Here is a 19,353-nt window from a genome sequence, read left to right as displayed (position 1 = left end):
CATTAGATGTGGTCTCAGTCGATTGAGCTATCTCTTGAGAATTTATTAATTTTTTTTTTTAAAAAAAAAAAAATTATTGGTTTAAGCTTTTGATATAAATAGTGATTTAATAATTATTTAGCGAGTATCTCAAAAAAGGAAAAATCAAATTGAGTACTTAAATTTTCATGCTAGTTTAATTTAGTACCTAAGTTTTCAATTTCAACAATTAAGGTCGTTAAATTTTCCTTTGATTTCTAATAGGTCCCTCTATCATCCCATCATCTAATTAATTAATGGTATATCATGTCAAATCAATCAATTAATGCTACGTAGCTCTCGTTTGACACGTCATGTGGCAACTGTATGTGCCACGTGGCTCAATTACTTAAAATTACAAGTATACCATAAATTAAGAGTTTTTAACCTTTTCTTAATTTTTTATTTAGAATAATTTATAATTTAATGTAATTGTATCACGTGGGACGTATAATTGGCACATGACATGTCAAACGAGAGTTACGTGGCATTAATTGATTAGTCTTATGTGACATCTTGTTAATTAATTGAACGATAGGTTGATAGAGGCACCTATTACCAAATACCCCATTACAAGTGGCATGATTAATATGGACCTTATACAAGGTAGAAATATCTTTTTCTTTTTTACATATCCGCACAAAGGGAAGGAATTTGAATGAGTGACTTTCGTTTCATGATACGTGGTTTCTAGCCGATTGACATGTAGAGATATCATGAGAAGTGCTTTCCGGAGCCATTTTTGTACTCTCGTAGCTGAAGATGCCACCTTTTGCATAGGATACTGGAAAGTGGAAGTCTATCTATGACCATTTATGATAATTAAGGCATGTTTGAGAATCAATCTATGTTCCCAAAGCATGAAAAATGGGAATCTCCTCCATTTTTTAAAATTTTCTTTCTCTTGAAGTATGAAAGGCATCTAAACTCAATTAAGGTGGAAAGATTAATCTTCTTATCATTTATTAGAATGTAGTTTTCACTCTTTCAGTTTTCTCCTGAATTTTTGCATCCTAGACTATGAAACGCTGCACTGCATTTCCTAGCAAATTGTTCTACACGAGTCTATGTACATGGACTAGTGATTAAGGCATGTCTTAATGTCCCCGACAATTTGTTAATCTAATCTCAAACCAGCTGAAGCTGCCGTTGACTCCAGACAGCCTGCAGCCTATAATTAATGAATGCTTTGCTTTTGAAGGACTAGATTGACATTAGCATGATTCATGCAGATGTTGATGTTGCTGTCTTTAGTTTATGGGGGCAATGAGAACAAATGACACATCATTAAAATAAGTAGGAAACGAACTGTTTATTACTTGATTGAAGATACAGAAGGCTGTGGCAGAATACATCTTCACAAATACTCAAATCAACTTATAAAGGGAACATCACAGATTTAGTCATGAACAAACATTTACTTCACGATCTTCTACATATGCTTAGAGATATTATGAGCTTGAAAATTGGTTGTTGGTTGGGGAGTAAGTGGAAGAAGCCAATCTTTCCAAATTCTCACAAATATACCTCATAGAAGGTCTCCTTTCAGGGCTCTTATGAACGCAGGCTAGAGCAATTTGAACTACCTTGACTATCTCATCCTCCTTGTCCAAGTCATGAGCCATGAATGGGTCTAAGACAGAGGAGAGTGGCTTCCTTTCCTCAATGCTGAGCTGAATCCATTGAACTAGATTAACTTCAAGAAATCCCATCTTTATTATTGGAAATTTGCCAGAAATCATCTCTAGTAAAATCACTCCAAATGAGTAGACATCCCACTTCTGTGATGGCCTGGTTACTTTGAACGCTTCAGGAGCTTGATAGCAAGATCCTGCTGTTACTGATGGACTCAACGGCAGAAATTCATATGGAGAACTGCTTTGTGGGGTTCCATTAGTCATTTGTTCCAAGTCAAGTGTTTGGGATTCTCTGTCTATATTAACCAGGTGGCGAAGCCCGAAATCAGAGATATGGGGCTCCATGTTCTGCCCAAGAAGTATGTTGCTAGGCTTTAGATTTCCATGGACATACCTTTTGTGACTGAATTCATGGAGATAGGCCAAACCTTTTGCTATTCCTTTCATGATTCTTAAACGTAAAGGCCATGAAAGTGGTTTGAAAGGCACTGTTCCAGCTTTCCCTAGTCAGACCAAAAGATCATATAATAATAATGTCAAAAAAGTTGATCCATATGTAAATGTGAACAGGAATTTCAGCATGAAGAAAACAAAATCAGTAGCAAAAACTATGCAGAAGCTGCGGTAAAATCTACAATAGCAGATGTGCACATCTTTGAATGAACAATAACTAATGGGAACAATGCAAGAGGTAGGGTGAGAACTTTACCATGAATTGCAGTGGCAAGGTCACCATTGGGTATATAATCATAGATGATCAGCTTCTCGTCGAGAGACCAGCAATAAGCTCGAAGAGTCACGATATTGGGATGTCTAACTTTTCCAATGGCTTCAACTTCAGCTTGGAATTCCCTAAACCTTTGAGAGCCTCCATCTTCTTCCAATCTTCTCACTGCTAAGATAGGCCCACCTCCAAGAACAACTTTATACACAATCCCATTTCCGCTCTTACCCAGAAGAAAAGCAGATGCTTTCAGAAGTTGGTCTAGATCAAAACTAGGCTGCTGATCCAATTGAACGAAATTGTACCGCTCAATGTTTTCCGACAAGGTCTCTGGACTATCTTTTGCAAAGCAAAAGAAGTCTCTTCTAACCATCAATGCTTTCTCGAAACTACAGCCACCAACATGTACACCGTCTTTATAAGCAGAGATCTTTCTGCACCGATTGGAGACCAGCAACCAAACAAGGCATATTCCCACTATGACACTGGCAACAATTGCGATCACAATACCCAAATCACTGCCTTTCCTATTCTTGCCAGACCCGCCACCAGAATTTTGAGATGGGTCACGAACTAATGATTGAGAATCAGAAGGGCATGGAATCTTTAATGGAGATCCACAGAGCAGAGAGTTGCCAATGAAAGCTGTAGGTCCTATATTAGACAGAGCACCGTTTTGTGGAATAGGTCCACTAAGATTGTTATAACTGAGATCCATATATACTCTCTCAGGAAGGCTCCCTAGGCTTGCTGGGATAGAACCATTGAGAAAGTTGTGTGACAGATCGAGTGTTCCTTTTAAGCTTGGCAAATTTCCCATGGTTCTGGGAATGGAACCGCTGAGTCTGTTGAAGGAAAGATCGACTTTCTGAAGGGTTAACAAACTGGTTCCAAACCCGTCTGGAAGGGGACCAGTTAAATTGTTTTGACTAAGGAGAAGGATGATTAATCTCTTGCATTGAAAAAGAGAAGGTATGGAACTGTTAAATGAGTTGTGCGAAAGATCTAAGATTTGCAGTTTCTTGAGGTTACCTATATCAGGAGGAATAGGCCCAGATAATGAATTTCCTGCAAGGACCAAGCTTTGTAGCTCTCTTGCATCAAAGAACTCGGCTGGCAAAATTCCGGAGAAGTTGTTGTCCCGGAGATTAACATGGCGAAGTGCAGAGAGCTTTCCAAGGGCAGTGGGAAGAAACCCCACGAGTTTCCTGTTTGGAATGCTGAGAGAGACAACTCTGCCTCCCCTGCATGTAACCCCTTTCCATGAACATGGGCTTATGTCTGAAGAGTTCCAGTTATTCAGACAGCCATTTGTGTAGTTTTGTAAGGATTGTTTAAATGACAAAAGAGCAAAACCTTCATCATTTAGTGAACCCACAATGGCAAAATAGTTGCAGATGAGAAAAGACAGGCAAACTATTTGTAAATTCATCTTTCGAAAAAGCAAACCTTGAAGGGAATACAAAAGAGAAATGGGGTTCCTGGGAATCACCTTTATGTGCTAGCAGGAGCCTTAAGAGGCTAGGATTTGAATGCAAGAACTCAAACAGGTTATGCAAAGCATTCCACACGCTGCCTAATATAAACAAGTAGCTGTTTGCTTACTTGTGATGGTGATGGGAAAATGACTTTTCTGAGACCCAGTACTTACGCAATTATATTTTGATTTCCTTTAGTTATAAATTTTCTTGGATAGTTTAGGGTTTTAGCAGAAGCAAACTCAAGTGTGGGTTCGTTATTTGATCAAGCTGAAGGACCAAGCTGGCGAGTCATGAAGAGTGTCCCCTTCTGCTTTTTCATACAAACATAGTTGTCGTGCGGTGGCTTGAGTTGAGGGTCCTTCTTTTTTCTGTATTAGCGTGATTGGAGGCGATGTTTGGTGCGTACAAATGCAGCTGAATGCGGCATAAACAGTTTGGTATGATTGCTTTGACTATTGCTTCGATCTGCCTCCTCTTTCTACCTTCTTTCTTTCTATGATAACGAGCGTACGATGGACTTTCTCAAGCAGGACTTTGATATTGTGATGACCTTTTCGTCCCCATGAGAGGTGGCACCATAATGACCATTGATGAATAGGTCTGTTTCTAAAGTTTTAGAAGTCTCGTCACAAAGCGTCTTTTCCTTGCAGAAATGATGTTAATTGCTATTATATGGCCTGCCTCGGCTTTTGTTAACTCCTTATAAAAGTTACTCTTATTAAGAAAAAATGACTAAGAATATTACAAGAAATATATGTAATAAGGAATTTAAATGACTGTTACAAGAACAAAGGAAAGAATACAAAACAGGGCAGCATGCCTTGAGTGATGAGGGGGATTGGCATATATTTTTCAGCAACCATTGGGAGCTGGAGTTTTTCCTTATAATCCAAAACAAATGAAAATAACCATTAGGAGCTGGCAGTAAACAAATTCAACCATACTGCTATTTGGTGGCAGAAGGTTCCTGAAACTAGGAGCTGGCAGAAGGTTCCTTTCTACTATTTGTTCAACAGATGAGCCTAGAACCTCCTCCCAAGCAGTGAAGTCACCACTATGGCGGGAAGCTACGGGAAAAGAAATTGAATCTATTAGAAAGACTATACTTGGAGCCTCATTTCTTTTCCACTCAACAAAGAAACTTATAGGATGTAAATGGGTGTACAAGATTAAGTACTGATCTAGTGGAGCAATCGAGCGTTATAAAGCTTAATTCGTAGCAAACTGTTTTATTCAGATTAAAGGATTGGATTACCGTGAGACTTTCGCACCAGTTGAAAAATTGGTAACAATATGAACCTTGCTTTCTATTGCCTCCATCAAGAAATGGTATATCCATCAACTTCACATTAATAATGCATTTTTACATGGCGTGGCGATGCATGGTTCGATAGGGTTCTATCAGTAAGGGAAATTTTTTTTAATCATTATCGAGCAATCTTTATTTGCAAGGTTATTATGATTCAGATTTGGCAAGGTGTTCTGCCACTCGACAATTGACTACCGGCTATTGCACTTTTCTTGGTTCCAATCTCTTTAGAAAAAAAGCTACGGTTTCTTGATCTTTCGCTGAAGCCGAATACCGGGCCATGGTTACTTTAGCATGTGAGCTTCAATGGTTAAAATATTTCTTGTCCTATCTTGGTACTTCTCATTCTTGTCATATCACAATATTTTTTGACAATTAAGTTGCTTTACAAGTCCCCAACAATTCCGTTTTTCACTAACGCATTAAGCATATTGAAACTGATTGCCACTTGGGAAAAACTACAGTCCAAACTCATTATTCCTAAATACATTCATGCTTCTAGTCAACTTGCGGATGTATTCACAAAGCTGCCATTAGGCAAAGATGCATTTCATGGTTTGATTTGCAAGAGGAGCGTTATTTCCATACACTATCCAACTTGAGGGGGAGTGTTGATTTTATCATCTGCTGCACAAGGAAAATTTGCTGTACAAGGAGATTGAATCTGCAGCACAAGGAAACTCATCTTGAGAAAGCAAATCCTATCTCCTCTGTGGTTATTCTTATCTGCAATTCAATTTCCTTCCTTTTGTAATAAATCTTAGTCGTGTAATACTTCATACGTTGAATAATATTGAGGAGACAATATCCAAACATGTGCAAACATTAATACCATATAAGGAGTTTCATTTCTTTGAAGTTGAGCACAATGAAACATTGAAGAGGAGCGCTTATTTGGAACACTAAAAGTATGTCACCGGTCATTTTTTCTTCTATGGATTGGAATCACTAGCCTAAGGAGCTTTCAGAAACAAGGGCACATAGATGTACCAAACTTCAGGCAACTTACAGGTCCTTGTCAATTCTCATGCCACTAAACCACTTAGCCAGATTGGGCATTACCTTTATTTTCTTCTTAATAGTGAAAGAATTAATATGTCGAGCTGCTGGTGAAGCAGCCTTTCGAGAGGCAGATTTTTGAAACTTAGCTCCCCCGGATGGAGTCACATTGCCATTACCTTTCATAGATTTTGGTAGCAGTGCTGGTTGCAAGTTTTCAGCTTCTATAATTTCTACATTCTGCCCACGTTTCTTCCTCCACTTCTGTAATCCTCCCTCAACGATTGGCTTTGCAGAAGGCGACTCGTCCGTTCGATAGTCGTTTGTTTCTTCCTCCAACCTCATCTCTCTCATCTTTCTCTGAGCTAATTCTGTCTTTATCAAAATTTCCTTCTCACTGGCCTTTAGAGCTTCAATCCATGCATGAGCTGCTGCAACCTTTTTATCAGCAATTTCTACTGCCCCACCTGCACGCCCAGTTATATACTCGTATTCAAACTTTGAAATGGTAATCTTAGAACTATGCTGAGATGCAGAAGCCCTAGCTCTCATAGAATTCTCAACAAGACTTCTTAGATTCTCAAGAGCTAAAGCTTCTGATGATTTGACAACCTCTAGCTCTTGCACAGCAACCTGTAATCTTTCCTCCGTTGTGTCTATCACAGACTCGGTTTTTAGAATCTCTGCTTTAATGGTTGCAGTTTCCATTCTAATAAGCTCCTTTCCTATCTCTGCTGTCTCTGCTTCCTTCTTAAGCTGTTCAAGAGAGAGGGATAGACTGGATGAAATTGATTTAGCTTTTTCCTCAGCTCCATATGCAGCTTCTAACTTGGCATTGGCCCTGAGCAGCTTCGAATTGAGATTTTGACGAGTTAAATCTGCCTTCTCTTCTGTTTTCTTCAATCGAACAGCCTCTTCCGTGACATGCTTTAACTCGTTTCTTATAATATCCATTGAGACCATGAACTGAAAACCTTCTTCTCTGACCAAAGCCAACTCCTTTTTTGCTGCCTCCAAAGGAGAAGCTCCCAATTCTTCTCCTTCCGGAGAATTGCCTCGGTTCAAGCTATCATTTCTCTGAACCTTTTTGTCCATTTCTTTCACTAGCTTTAGTTCACTTTGCAACACATCAACATCAGACAGTGTTGCAGCCAATTTGGTTTCAAGCTCTTTTGATTGGTCAATCTCTTCAATCCTACCCTTCATCTCCTGTTTGGTTTTCTCCATTGCAGCTGAGAATTCATTGGCTTCCTTTACTCTCTGAGCTTCTGTCTCTCTGAATTCTTTCAAGGCCTCAATCCTCGCCAACTCAACAAGCACTTGTTCTTCATTAGCTTTCTCAATCTCCTTCTTAAGGGCTTGAGCACAGCTCAAATAAGAAAACATTTTCGAACTTGAGTCATGAATTTCCCTTTCTGCCCGCAATTTCTCCTCCAAAACATAAGCCATGTCTAGCTTAAGCTTACTCAACTCCTGTTTCACAAATTCCAGCTCTCTCATCACATCTGCATACTGATAACTCTCAATGTTCCTAACAGCCAATGCCCGTTCTTCGCGCCTCCTCGATTTCTTTAGCATCTCAATGTCTTGCACCTGCGGCTTTGCCTTCGAGTTCGGGTTCTCAATTAATAAAGATAGATCTTTCACTGTCTTCTTTGCATTAGAGAGCTCAGATTCTGCTTGAGCTCTTACCAACTCCGCAGCCGTTTTCCTCTCTTTGTATCGACCAATGTCCCTTTGTACTGTATGCAGCTCTCCTGCTCTTGAAGAGGTCTTCTTAAGAATTCAAAACAGAGTTATATTAGAGGAACAGAAATGGCTGCTAATTGCTAGTGTATAAAAACAAAAGGAAATAGTGAAATGGGATTTAGACAGTTCTTTAGAATATACCTTTACGAAATCCATCTGGGGTTTCTTGAGTGAACTACTTTGAAGAATCCTATCTCCATATAAATTAATGGTTGAATTAACTGTCCCAACTGTTCTTCTTCTGTTACCAAACTCTGCTCTATCCATTTTAGCCTGTTCCAGACAAAGAAACAAATAGTGAAAATTATATGTACTTGCTGTGTCTAGAATTCTTTAATTAGTTCAAGGTTGGAAATTGAAGCCAAATTTGTAAAAACCAAAACGTGGGTTTAATTCTAGTTCCAATCAAAAGCAAGTCTGAATGTGAGAAAGAGAAACATTTCCTTCTCCAAACTATGGAAGAACACTCATTTAAGAACATCCTTCTTCAAACTATGGAAGAACATTCATTTAAGAATATTGAGAGACAGACAGAAAGTATGAACACTTACTTGAGGATTCTTTTGTATATTGTGTGATACTCTTGTTTCAAAGATGGAGGTTGTGTTTGAGTTACAAGGGAGAGGTTAAGTTGGAGTAGGCAATCCCAAGGAGATGGAACAGGAAATCTAAAACGGCAAAGGAGAACGAACCGTAATGATTGGCTGATTTTGGTTGGTTGGTTGGAAGCATGGCCACCACTCACCGGTCCTATGATGAGTCCCTTTACGTGTACAATGAAAGCTTTTTTGGAATGTATTTTTCATTCCTAGAATAAATACAAAATAAAATAGTATCAACATACTCCCAAATATATTATGATTTTTAGCCTTTTTTTTGGTCGATAATGATAATTAATGTCAACTTTTTATACAACACTTCCTTTTAATACAATACTTTTATGTTGACCGATCAGGTTAAAACAATCCTTGCTTTGGGTTTGTTGAATGAGTAGTGATAATCATAATACCAGCACATTAGTTTATTATAATATTAAAAAAAATGAATAGTAATATTAAAAAAAATATATTATAAAATACACTAGCGTGAGTGATTGTTCACTCAGGTTGGTGTTATGATTATCACTACTCTTATTGAATAGGTAAGCAGTAAGCTCTTGCACCAAACAAAAATGATTTTAACATAAAAGAAAAAATGGTTTTTATATTTTTAGAATGATTTTGTATTTGAATTATTTGTTAATATTTTTATTTAAAACAAAAGTTATTATGTCCGATTTTTCCAAAAAGGAAAGAGAACGTTGATAACGAGACCAGATACCAGAATAAGCCACGTACTATATGAAAAAAAAAATATCATAAATGGGTAAGACAAATCATATAAAGAGACATTTTTGTTCAGGAGTGAATTGCATGCATTTTCTGTCACAGATAGAAGGCAGAAGACCTGCCACGTCTTTGGATGCCAAACCACATCTACAAGAGAGACAATCAAATATAAAAATACATCACCTCAAGGCATCTCCAATAGAGTACGAAAAAGACCAAAATCTTTCAATTTTAGTTATTAAAAAATCCCAAACCCTCTTAATTTGATTGAATTTAAGATTGATTATTATTAAATTTTGATTCAATAATAATTATAAAAATTACGTCTAGAAGTTTAGAATTAAAAATATAGATAGCATTTTCATCTAAAATACCATCTTTGGTATCTCAATCTAAAATACAAGTTTCTGTTTCCGACATTTGCTGCTAAGGAACGGCAGTTACTTAAATGTGGACCATATCTTAGGAAAGAGTAATACTATATGATTGTTATACAATTAGAATAAGGTGGTAGTGCAACTATGCAAGGGCTGGTAAGAAAGAAAAATTAACAATTGATTTTCATTGCTACGTCATCTCAATCATAGTTATATACTAGTCTCTTAAATAAGAAGAATGCTAGGTTCTCTACTGATATACTAAACAAATAATTGCATGTGCAACTTAAACTAGTACTCTTAATAAACAAGAAAAGTTTCGGTTCTGTTTTAGGTGGATGATCGAGAACAGTACCTAGGACTCTTTAATGTGCATAATTGGATGCAAGTAAAAACCAGAGGTGTAAAGTGGACGAATCATGCATCTTACATTTTGGGACAATCACATGGTTTTTTCTTACAACATAGAATCACATAGATATATAACTGGCATTAATATGTTGTACCATATCTTGCATATGATTGCAGACATTCTTTGGTTGTATTACATATCTTATGAAACTAAGAACATTACAAAAAAACTGAAACTTTGGACCAGTGCTATTAAATTGAGAGCATTATGAAAAAGCTGAAAATTAATACCATCACTAGATCATTCTTTGCAAGACCCTAATTTGCAAGACCGATACTAAGTAATGAGCGTTCGATCAAATCAGGTTTATATGGAACTTCTTTGGATGGAATCCATATATCTCCGTTGATAAATGTTCGCACCGTAAATAGAATAGCCTCTCTAGGGCTAGAAATAACCCTGTAACCAATCCAATTTACTCTATCATATGTGTTTGCACATGCCCTCGATTATTGTACTCTGCATAATATAAGGTGTTTGATCGTGTTGAATTGTTGTACTCCGCATAATATGGGAAGGCAATTCAACACGATCAAACACCTTATATTATGCAGAGTACAACAATCGAGGGCCTGGTGCAAACACATGTGATAGAGTAAATTGGATTGGTTATAGCGTTATTTCTAGCCCTAAGGAGGCTATTTCGTTTACGGTGCGAACATTTATCAGCGAGGATACATGGATTCCATCCAAAGACGTTCCATATGAACCTGGTTTTATCGAACACTCATTACTTAGTATCAGTGTTTCCATGGCTGACCCAGGTATGTTTTGACGGGATATTCTGAGGTAAGGAGATCAAGTGTTGCAGTTAACGTGCAGTTGTGAATTACAAACCCACCAATGCCATTAGTGGTTTCTCTTCCTTTGGCTGTTATTGTGTTTGACTGCTTAGGTTGAGGCTTGCAGGCAAGGGTAAACCATCTCCAAATATAAAGTCTACAGTGCCGAAGATTTCACATTCTCTGAAAAACTGGATGCCTTTTTGGGCATAAAGCGTGTCTTGAAATCCAAGGAACCTGCATATGTAATAGGCTAAGAAACTGGATGCACTTAGTAATGCTACTGCTTGCTTATTTTTTGCTCCAGCTGTGTTTTCGAAACTCATATATTGCGCAGCAAAGCCTTCAGCATATATCCATACTCCCTAGTAATAAAATAGAAAGAATCTTTGCAAGTAAACTGATTGAAAGAAGTTCAGACATCAAAATTAATTGTTGGTTTTGTACTTTAAATTTGATGAATGAGCTAGCTTCTTTTATCATGATTCTTTAAATTTGATATTCTCATGCAAACATGTGGCATGTGGTGTGTACAAAAGGGGTCTATACTTATTTATTTTGTCCTTGATTTTGAGATCTTTTCTCTCACTTTTTTATGTATGCTATGTTACTTGGGAGTAGATTCATTTTTGGATGACCAACTCACCTACTGTTGCTGTTGCAGATGTTGAGTTACTTCATTAAAGCCCTTTCTCCATCACCGATTAACGTCAAGTTTTGCTTCTCCCGACCAATAATGATGTTCTCTTTATAGGTTCTTACTCTAATCTTTATGCGGTATCGACTGAAGCTGAAGTTGGGAGTAGCAAAGATGGCATCGATTATTGTGGTGAAATCACCCGATCCGTCTTGTGCTACAACCATATTGAAGTCTGGCATCTCATCTGTCAACTTTTCTTTCATTTTATTTTCGTATATCTTGTTTACAGGGATATTATACACATATATAGAGAGATTTGATATGCTATTCTTGGCTATACAGATTTTTAGGACTAGAATCATGGGTGACAATTATAATTATTCCTATAATCTCTCTCATTTGATTCTTAATTGACAACGCATGCCAACACTCCCCCTCAAGTGGAAGCATCCAATTCTTCAATGCGCAACTTGTCTAATGAGTTGTAGAAATCCTTGCTTGATACGGCCTTTGTAAGAATATCTGCCAATTGGTCTTCTGACTTCACAAAAGGAAACCGAATTATTTTAGCTTCAAGATTTTCTTTAATGAAGTGTCTGTCAATCTCTACGTGTTTAGTGCGATCATGCTGGATGGGATTTTGAGCAATAGCAATAGCTGCCTTGTTATCGCAAAAAAGGTCCATCTCGGAGGTAGGGGCGAATCCAATTTCTGTTAGAAGTCTTCTGAGCCATAGAAGCTCACAAAGCCCTTTACCATTCCACGAAACTCTGCTTCAGCACTTGACAATGCTACCACCTTTTGCTTCTTACTTCTCCATGTAACAAGATTCCCCCCAACAAACATGAAGTAGCCTGAGGTGGATCTCCTGTCCGTGGTGTTCCCCGCCCAATCTGCGTCTGTATAACCATTAACTTTGAGATGGTAGTTTTTGGAAAACATAAGCCCTTTTCCCGGGGAGGATTTTAAGTATCGTAAAATCCGGATTACTGCTTCCATATGATCCTTACTAGGTTGGTGCATAAATTGACTTACTACACTCACTGCGTAAGCAATATCAGGACGGGTATGTGAGAGGTAAATAAGTTTCCCAACTAACTTCTGGTATCTTCCTTTGTCTGCTGGCATTTTGCTTGGATATTCTCCGAGCTTGTGATTTTGAACAATTGGGGTGTCTGCTGGCTTACAATCCAACATTCCAACCTTGCACAGTAAATCTAATATATATTTTTTCTGAGAAAGAAATATACCTCGTTCTGATCTAGCAACCTCTATTCCCAGGAAATATTTAAGTCCTCCTAGATTTTTCATCTCAAATTCGGTTGCCAATTGTTTATAAAGCTTAGCAATTTCCTCTGTATCATCCCCTGTGATGATCATATCATCGACATATACGATTAAAGCTGTTACCTTGTGCCCTTGGTGCTTCAGAAATAATGTATGATCTGAATTACTTTGGCAGAAGCCATACTTCTTCATTGCTTGACTAAACCGCCCAAACCATGCTCGAGGTGATTGTTTCAGTCCATACAGTGCACGCTGCAATTTGCATACAACTTCAGTCTTTGAAGATGTTGTGTAGCCTGAAGGGATATCCATGTAGACTTCTTCTTCAAGGTCACTGTGGAGAAATGCATTTTTTACATCTAACTGGTGCAATGGCCAGTCCAGGTTGGCTGCTAGAGATAGCAGAACCCTGACTGTATTTAGTTTAGCTACTGGTGAAAAGGTCTCTTGATAATCTACACCATATGTCTGAGTGTATCCTTTTGCAACTAGCCTCGCCTTATATTGTTCTATAGATCCATCTGCCTTGTGTTTAACAGAGAAAACCCATTTGCACCCGACCGTCTTCTTTCCTTGGGGTAGTGGAACCAAGGTCCATGTTTGATTTTTTAGTAGTGCTTCCATTTCTTCCTCCATCGCTTTAGTCCACTTGGGATCCATTAATGCTTCCTGAACTGTAGTGGGGATATGACATGCAGACAGCTCATGTGAAAATGTCTTGAGAGGTTCAGGTAGCTTTTCAGTGGAGACATAGTTGGCAATTGGGTACCTTGATCTTCTTTGCTCAATATCTGGAGAATATCTGTTTGGTGGCTTGCCTCGATTATGCCTGAAAGGTAAGTTATATCCAATAGAAGTATCTATGTCATTTATATAGGAGGGTGTACCGATATTGCTTACCTCAGGAATATTCTCAGGAGATGGACCTGTGGGTACTAAGGGGCAGGGGGATTCTGGTTCTTCTCCTGATGGTGGAGGCTCCGTTTCCTGAGACCCTCTAGATTCAAAGGATATGTCTTGCCCCGAAGATGTATTTGTTGATACTTCGCCACCTATTTGTGTGTTATTCTTATCTTCAAACCATTCAAATGTTAGCCACTTCAACTCTTCATCTAGTGTCTCCCCCTGAAGAGAAGAAGTGAAGGCCGAGGAGGGGTAGAATGGTGCGGCCTCCAGAAAGGTGACATCCATGGTCACATAGGTACGCTGAGTAACGGGGTCATAGCAGCGGTAGCCTTTTTGATGTGCAGCATAGCCCAAGAATAGACACCGAAGAGCGCATGGGTCAAGTTTGGTACGCTGGTTCTTAGGCAGGTGTACATACGCCACACATCCAAATATACGAGGAGGGAGCACGAGGGCTGGAGGTAGAGAGGCCGAGGCTGATAGGGACTGTAATGGGGTTTAAAAATTTAATATTTTGGAAGGGAGGCGGTTGATCAAGTAAACAGCAGTGGAAACAGCATCGGGCCAATGTCGTGTGGGGACATGAGCGCCAAGGAGGAGGGCCCGGGCAGTCTCAAGAATATGTCAATTTTTTCGTTCAGCTACCCCATTTTGTTGTGGGGTTTGGGGACATGAGGTCTTGTGTATAAGGCCATGTTGTTGAAACTAGGAGTGAAAGTGGTGATTAACATATTCACCACCGTTGTCTGAACGGAGAATCCGAATCTGAGCGGAAAACTGGGTGTGAACCATAGCATGAAATGACTGAAAGACCTTAAATACTTCATCCTTATGTTTCAGCAGATATAACCATGTCATGCGGGTGCAATCATCAACAAATATCACAAACTAACGTACACCAGATACAATAGGTATGGGAGATGGTCCCCATACATCAGAATGAATTAAAGCAAATGGGGTATCACTTTTATTCATGCTTAATGGATAAGTAGCCCTATGACTTTTGACTAAAATACAAGTATCACAATTAAATTCAGAGGTCTCTACATGGGAAAATAAATTAGGAAACAAATGCCTTAGATACCTGAATGATGGATGTCCCAAACGACGATGCCATAGCCAAATCTGTTGAGGCTTTGAACCAGGCAGGGAAGACACATGATGCGCTCGACCCAAACTGAAATCTTCCATGTAGTACAATCCCCCCTTCTTAGTACCACGCCCAATTATCTCCTTGGTGAGAATATCCTAAATAAGACAAAAATCGGAAAACATTAGCACTATACAATTTAGTTCTGTAGTAATTTGACTAACAGACAATAACTTGTGGGACAAGGAGGGAACAAGTAAAGTATTCGATAAATGAAGAGAGGGTGATAGGGTCACAGTTCCGGCCCCTGTGACCGGTGAGATCATTCCATAGGGGTGTCAACCCGGTCCGGTTTCCCGGTTTTTGGCCAAAACCGGAACCGGAACCGGGGTACCCCGGTTCTCAATTTTGAGAAACCGGAACCGGAACCGGGATCCCGGTTACCGGTCGGTTCCGGTATTACCCGGTCCGGTAACCTTTTTTTTAAAAAAATTGATTTTTGGGCTTATTTTAGGTATTGGGCCTAAAATAAGCCAATTTTTTTTTTATAAGTTGGCCCATTTTTTGAAAAATCTATTAGTTTTTTTGTCTAAATTAAATGGGCTTTGTTGTAATTGTTCCAAATAATTAAAAAATAAACCTTAAAAAGTCCAAAAATCCTAAAAAATCATTGTTTTTGCCTATTTGGGCCTTAGAAATAAAAATTTAATTTTTTAAAATACCCTAAACCTAAACCTAAGTGTAAAAAATATTAATATATATAATATATATATTAATATATAAATATAATAATATATAAATATTATTAAATAAAATGGAAACCTGGTTCCGGTATTCCCGGTAAAAACCGGGTACCAAAAACCGGTACCGGAACCGGGGTACCCGGTTTTTAGATTTTTCAAACCGGAACCGGAACCGGGACCCCGGTTTCCCGGTTTCCCGGTAATTTTTGACACTCCTATCATTCCATTGGCATTTGCAATGCTAGTGCGCCTTGGAGATGAGTGGTGAGAGAGGTCTGTGGGGTCAAAAGTCATATGGTCTGTGGCCCCAGAGTCGAGAAGCCAATCTCCATGGTCGACATCGTGGCTATCACTAAGCAAGGCATGACAGAGATTACCTTGATCCACAAGAGAGCCATCAGGTTGAGAAGAGGCAGTGGGTGGTATTAGAGAGAGATACGGTTTTGCTGCCGCTATAGCAGCCTTGCCCGTGTCTTCAGCCATACCCCCAGTATCCCCTTTTTTTCGAGCTTGGAGTTCATGCCACCAATCAAGATATCCATGCAACTTAAAACAATTTTCACGTGTATGCTTCATATTACCACAATGAGAGCATTTGAGAGTGTCAGATGAGGGGCGGGCTTTAGGAGCAGATTTCCCAGTATGTTGGGGAGCCGATCCAGAGAACCCAAGCTTGAGGCCTCTCGAAGCCAGCACTGCTCCTGACGGTGGTTCATGGTCCCCAGCGTTCATTACCGCTTGGTGAAGGGCCTCTCTGCGGACATGAGCATACGCTTGCTCCACTGTGGGAAACGGGTGCAGTTGTAACACGTCGCTGCGAATATTGTCCAGTTTGTCATCAAGGCCATCCAAGAATACATACACCCTTTCTTCTTGGAGAAGATTATTATATCGTTGAATATCAGCAGGGCACTCCATCGGATTTGGACGACGAAAGTCAATCTCACGCCAGAGACCTTGCAAGCCGGTGTAGTATTTTTCCAGGGAACCACCTGCTTGGCGGAGATGTGAGACACGGCGCCGGAGATCATAGACCTGGGAGGTATCTCCACCGTCAAAATAGGTGGTAGCAACAGAGTCCCAAACCTGTTTAGCTGTGGGAAAGCGAATAAAATTGCCGATTAATGCCGGATCCATGGAGTTGATCAGCCAGCCCTTGACAATGGCGTTGTCAGTGCGCCATTTACGAAAGGATGGGTCAGTCGGAGACGGCGAGGTTAGTTCGCCATTGATGTAACCCAACTTGTCTTTGCCGGAGACGTACATCTCGACAACTTGAGACCATAGGGCATAGTTGGAACCATCCAACTTGATGCCAATCAGTAGGGCCGCAGGTTCAGAGGTCACGGTAGGAGCCTGAGCTTTGGACAAAGCTTCGGCCATCGTGGTGGTGAATAATTCAGAGAGGAGTGTTTTCGGGTTGGTGGGAGATTCTTCCATCTGGATTTAGGTTTCGGTGGCTGAGAGGGGTGTATTCTGGTTGGTGGGAAATTCCTTCGTTTGGATTGGGATTGGGATTGGGATTTCGGTGGGTGCCATAGGAGAGGGTGGTGGGTGGAAGGAGGCTAGAAGCTAGTGATGGATGTGAACAGGGAGCCAGATCGTGAGATGCTCTGATACCATGTCAACTTTTCTTTCATTGTATTTTCATATATCTTGTTTACAGGGATATTATACACATATATAGAGAGATTTGATATGCTATTCTTGGCTATACAGATTTTTAGGACTAGAATCATGGGTGACAATTATAATTATTCCTATAATCTCTCTCATTTGATTCTTAATTGACAACTCATGCCAACATCATCACCATGGGTGGTCCACGTAATTGCAAATAAGATACTGAGAGCAATCATTAATTCTTTTGTAAAGCTTGTTAGCTTCTTTGACATCTTCAGAGTTATTTCCTGTGTTAGCAAGATAAGAAAAACAACCATATACAACGGCAATACAAGCAAACTCAATTTGTGGACTAGAACTGTGGGATTGTATATAGAAGTAGTGATATTACAAAATAATAATTCAAGTTTCAATGGATATTTAATTATTAAGATCTAGACAAAGAAGCAAAATGACAATGGACACACACTCACTCACCCACACATACACAAATAACTGAGGTGTTCATGGTTCAAATGACCTCTATCAAGTCAGCAAAAGCAGCTCTAAAACACAAGGAAACCAATCAAATAACTCATTGTCTGTCTCACGGAAAAGTATAGTGTCATTAACATACAAAGGATGTTACATCTCCATAACCCTCCAATTACCTCCTCCAACCTCGAAACCTACACGTTCCCTTCCCTAAACTACTCCAGCAATATTTCTACTCAGGATCTCCATATCTAAAGTAAGTAGAAGTGGTGACAGCAGAGCTATTGAAGGAACCAGCTGGAGTACCATTCTCTAACACTAAAACTCTAACAGTTGGAAATACAAAACTGGATCTAGCTCTGCAAATGATCGACATAGCTGAATCTACCCTACGTGTACTAAGAAATTCCAATTTATATCTATATCCATAATTCCCAAGAATAATGATAAATCCTGAATCATTGAAACATTTTTGAGCCAAGAATGCCCCATTATATTCCCAGGCTGTTATGATGAAATGTTACGACTGATTTAGCTCCAAAATTATCATCCATTGTCCTAAGCAGCCTCTACACTCCATCCAAACCAAACACCACTGAACACATTAGTCCTCTACCCCTCTCCACATCCCTCAAAACAAAAACAAAATTTACCTTCTTTTGGAAAAGCTTCAAATGTCTTCATCTAGGCTTTGAAATTCTTACCGCCCATCTTTTCTAGTGGCAAAGATTGGCATCACTTATTGTTTATTTATTTATTTATTAAATTGATAAGTAATATTGAATATATCAAAAAGCGCAGAGAGACGCAACCCTAGTATTTCCACGCGAAGTGTACAAGAGAACGCCTAAGAAGGAAGATAGGAAAATAGTTCAAGGCAAGAGGCATATTCTGCATTTAGGGAGTCGAAGGCAAGGTCGTCCAACCTAGGCCTCCAACTGTATTGTTTTGAGAGCAAGGACTCATAGTAATGAGCAGTATGATCCCTGATGAACGATTGGTTGGACGAAAGAGAGCCATTAACATACAATGACTCTACTGAGTTGAATCTCCTGTTCAAGTTGGCAATCCGATGAAAGAACTTATTGCATTTATCACCCTCTTTAAGCCAACGAACCCTAGACTTTTGTCTCCAGCTAATCTCTTCTTGCAAGATGGAGAAATAATTCCCCTCAAGATCTTCATATCAAAAGTGAGGAGAAGTGGTGACTACATGTCTTAAACCTCTAGAGCTGTTGAAAGAACCAGCTGGAGTACCATTCTCTAACACTAAAACTCTAGTAGCTGGAAGTACATAACTGGATCTAGCTCTGCAAATGCTTGACATAGCTGATTCTACCCTACATAAACTAAGAAATTCCAATTTATATGATTGTAGGCTTCCTCTATATCCAGAATTCCCAATTTTGATAAGATCTGTGATCGCCTAGCCAAAATCTACACACCCCTTAAAATTCTTTAGGAATAATGATAAATCCCCATCGCCTTCCCTCTCCATACTCTGCCACAAAAAAGGTATCTTCCTTAGTCATTGAAACATCTTTGAGCCAAGAACGCCCTATTATATTCCCTGGCTCTTCTGATGAAATGTTGAACGAATTTCGATCCAAAATTATCCTCCATTGTCACAAGCAGCCTCTTCACTCCATCCAAACCAAACACCACCAAACACATTAGTCCTCTACCCCTCTCCATAGCCGTCAAGCCCGTCAAAACGAAAACAACATTTTTACCTTCTTCCAGAAAAAGCTTCAAAGGCCTTCACCTAGGCTTT

At 39.3% G+C, this 19,353-nt stretch overlaps 2 protein-coding genes and 1 pseudogene across 3 annotated transcripts; all 3 read right to left on the bottom strand.

The window, feature by feature from the left end:
• Positions 1–1,344: 1,344 nt before the first annotated feature.
• LOC132182660 (receptor protein kinase-like protein ZAR1) lies at positions 1,345–3,811 on the bottom strand. Its single transcript, XM_059595965.2, has 2 exons — positions 2,365–3,811; positions 1,345–2,158 (listed from the first exon to the last, which is right to left on the bottom strand). Exons 1-2 carry the CDS (start codon positions 3,809–3,811, stop codon positions 1,470–1,472), a joined length of 2,136 nt encoding a protein of 711 aa, XP_059451948.2. The 3' UTR covers positions 1,345–1,469.
• Positions 3,812–5,938: 2,127 nt separating this feature from the next.
• On the bottom strand, positions 5,939–8,634 carry LOC132182453 (protein PLASTID MOVEMENT IMPAIRED 2). 2 transcript variants are annotated; one of them, XM_059595703.2, is made up of 3 exons: positions 8,469–8,634; positions 8,059–8,190; positions 5,939–7,944 (listed from the first exon to the last, which is right to left on the bottom strand). In XM_059595703.2, the coding sequence occupies exons 2-3, from the start codon at positions 8,182–8,184 to the stop codon at positions 6,175–6,177; spliced, it is 1,896 nt and encodes a 631-aa protein (XP_059451686.2). In that variant the 5' UTR covers positions 8,185–8,190; positions 8,469–8,634; the 3' UTR covers positions 5,939–6,174. The 2 variants fall into 2 exon arrangements, with proteins under 2 accessions (XP_059451686.2, XP_059451688.2); XM_059595705.2 differs by having other exon boundaries at positions 5,939–7,941.
• Positions 8,635–10,291: 1,657 nt separating this feature from the next.
• On the bottom strand, positions 10,292–17,377 carry LOC148585967 (pectinesterase 2-like; annotated as a pseudogene).
• Between the last annotated feature and the right edge of the window lie 1,976 nt (positions 17,378–19,353).

The sequence above is a fragment of the Corylus avellana genome, chromosome 5, assembly GCF_965113065.1.
Source record: "Corylus avellana chromosome 5, dhCorAvel1.hap1.2, whole genome shotgun sequence".
Lineage (NCBI taxonomy): Eukaryota > Viridiplantae > Streptophyta > Magnoliopsida > Fagales > Betulaceae > Corylus > Corylus avellana.
Note: the sequence above shows the minus strand (reverse complement) of the source record. Positions and strands in the feature narration are given on the sequence as shown.

What these genes read in the sequence shown, in the direction of transcription:
- LOC132182660 (XM_059595965.2), bottom strand. Translation starts at nt 3,811, where the DNA reads ATGAATTTACAAATAGTTTGCCTGTCTTTTCTCATCTGCAACTATTTT. An exon ending in CCTTGCCACTGCAATTCATG is followed by an intron (nt 2,159 to 2,364) that starts GTAAAGTTCTCA and finishes TGGTCTGACTAG; the next exon opens with GGAAAGCTGGAACAGTGCCT.
- LOC132182453 (XM_059595703.2), bottom strand. Translation starts at nt 8,184, where the DNA reads ATGGATAGAGCAGAGTTTGGTAACAGAAGAAGAACAGTTGGGACAGTT. An exon ending in CCCAGATGGATTTCGTAAAG is followed by an intron (nt 7,945 to 8,058) that starts GTATATTCTAAA and finishes TGAATTCTTAAG; the next exon opens with AAGACCTCTTCAAGAGCAGG.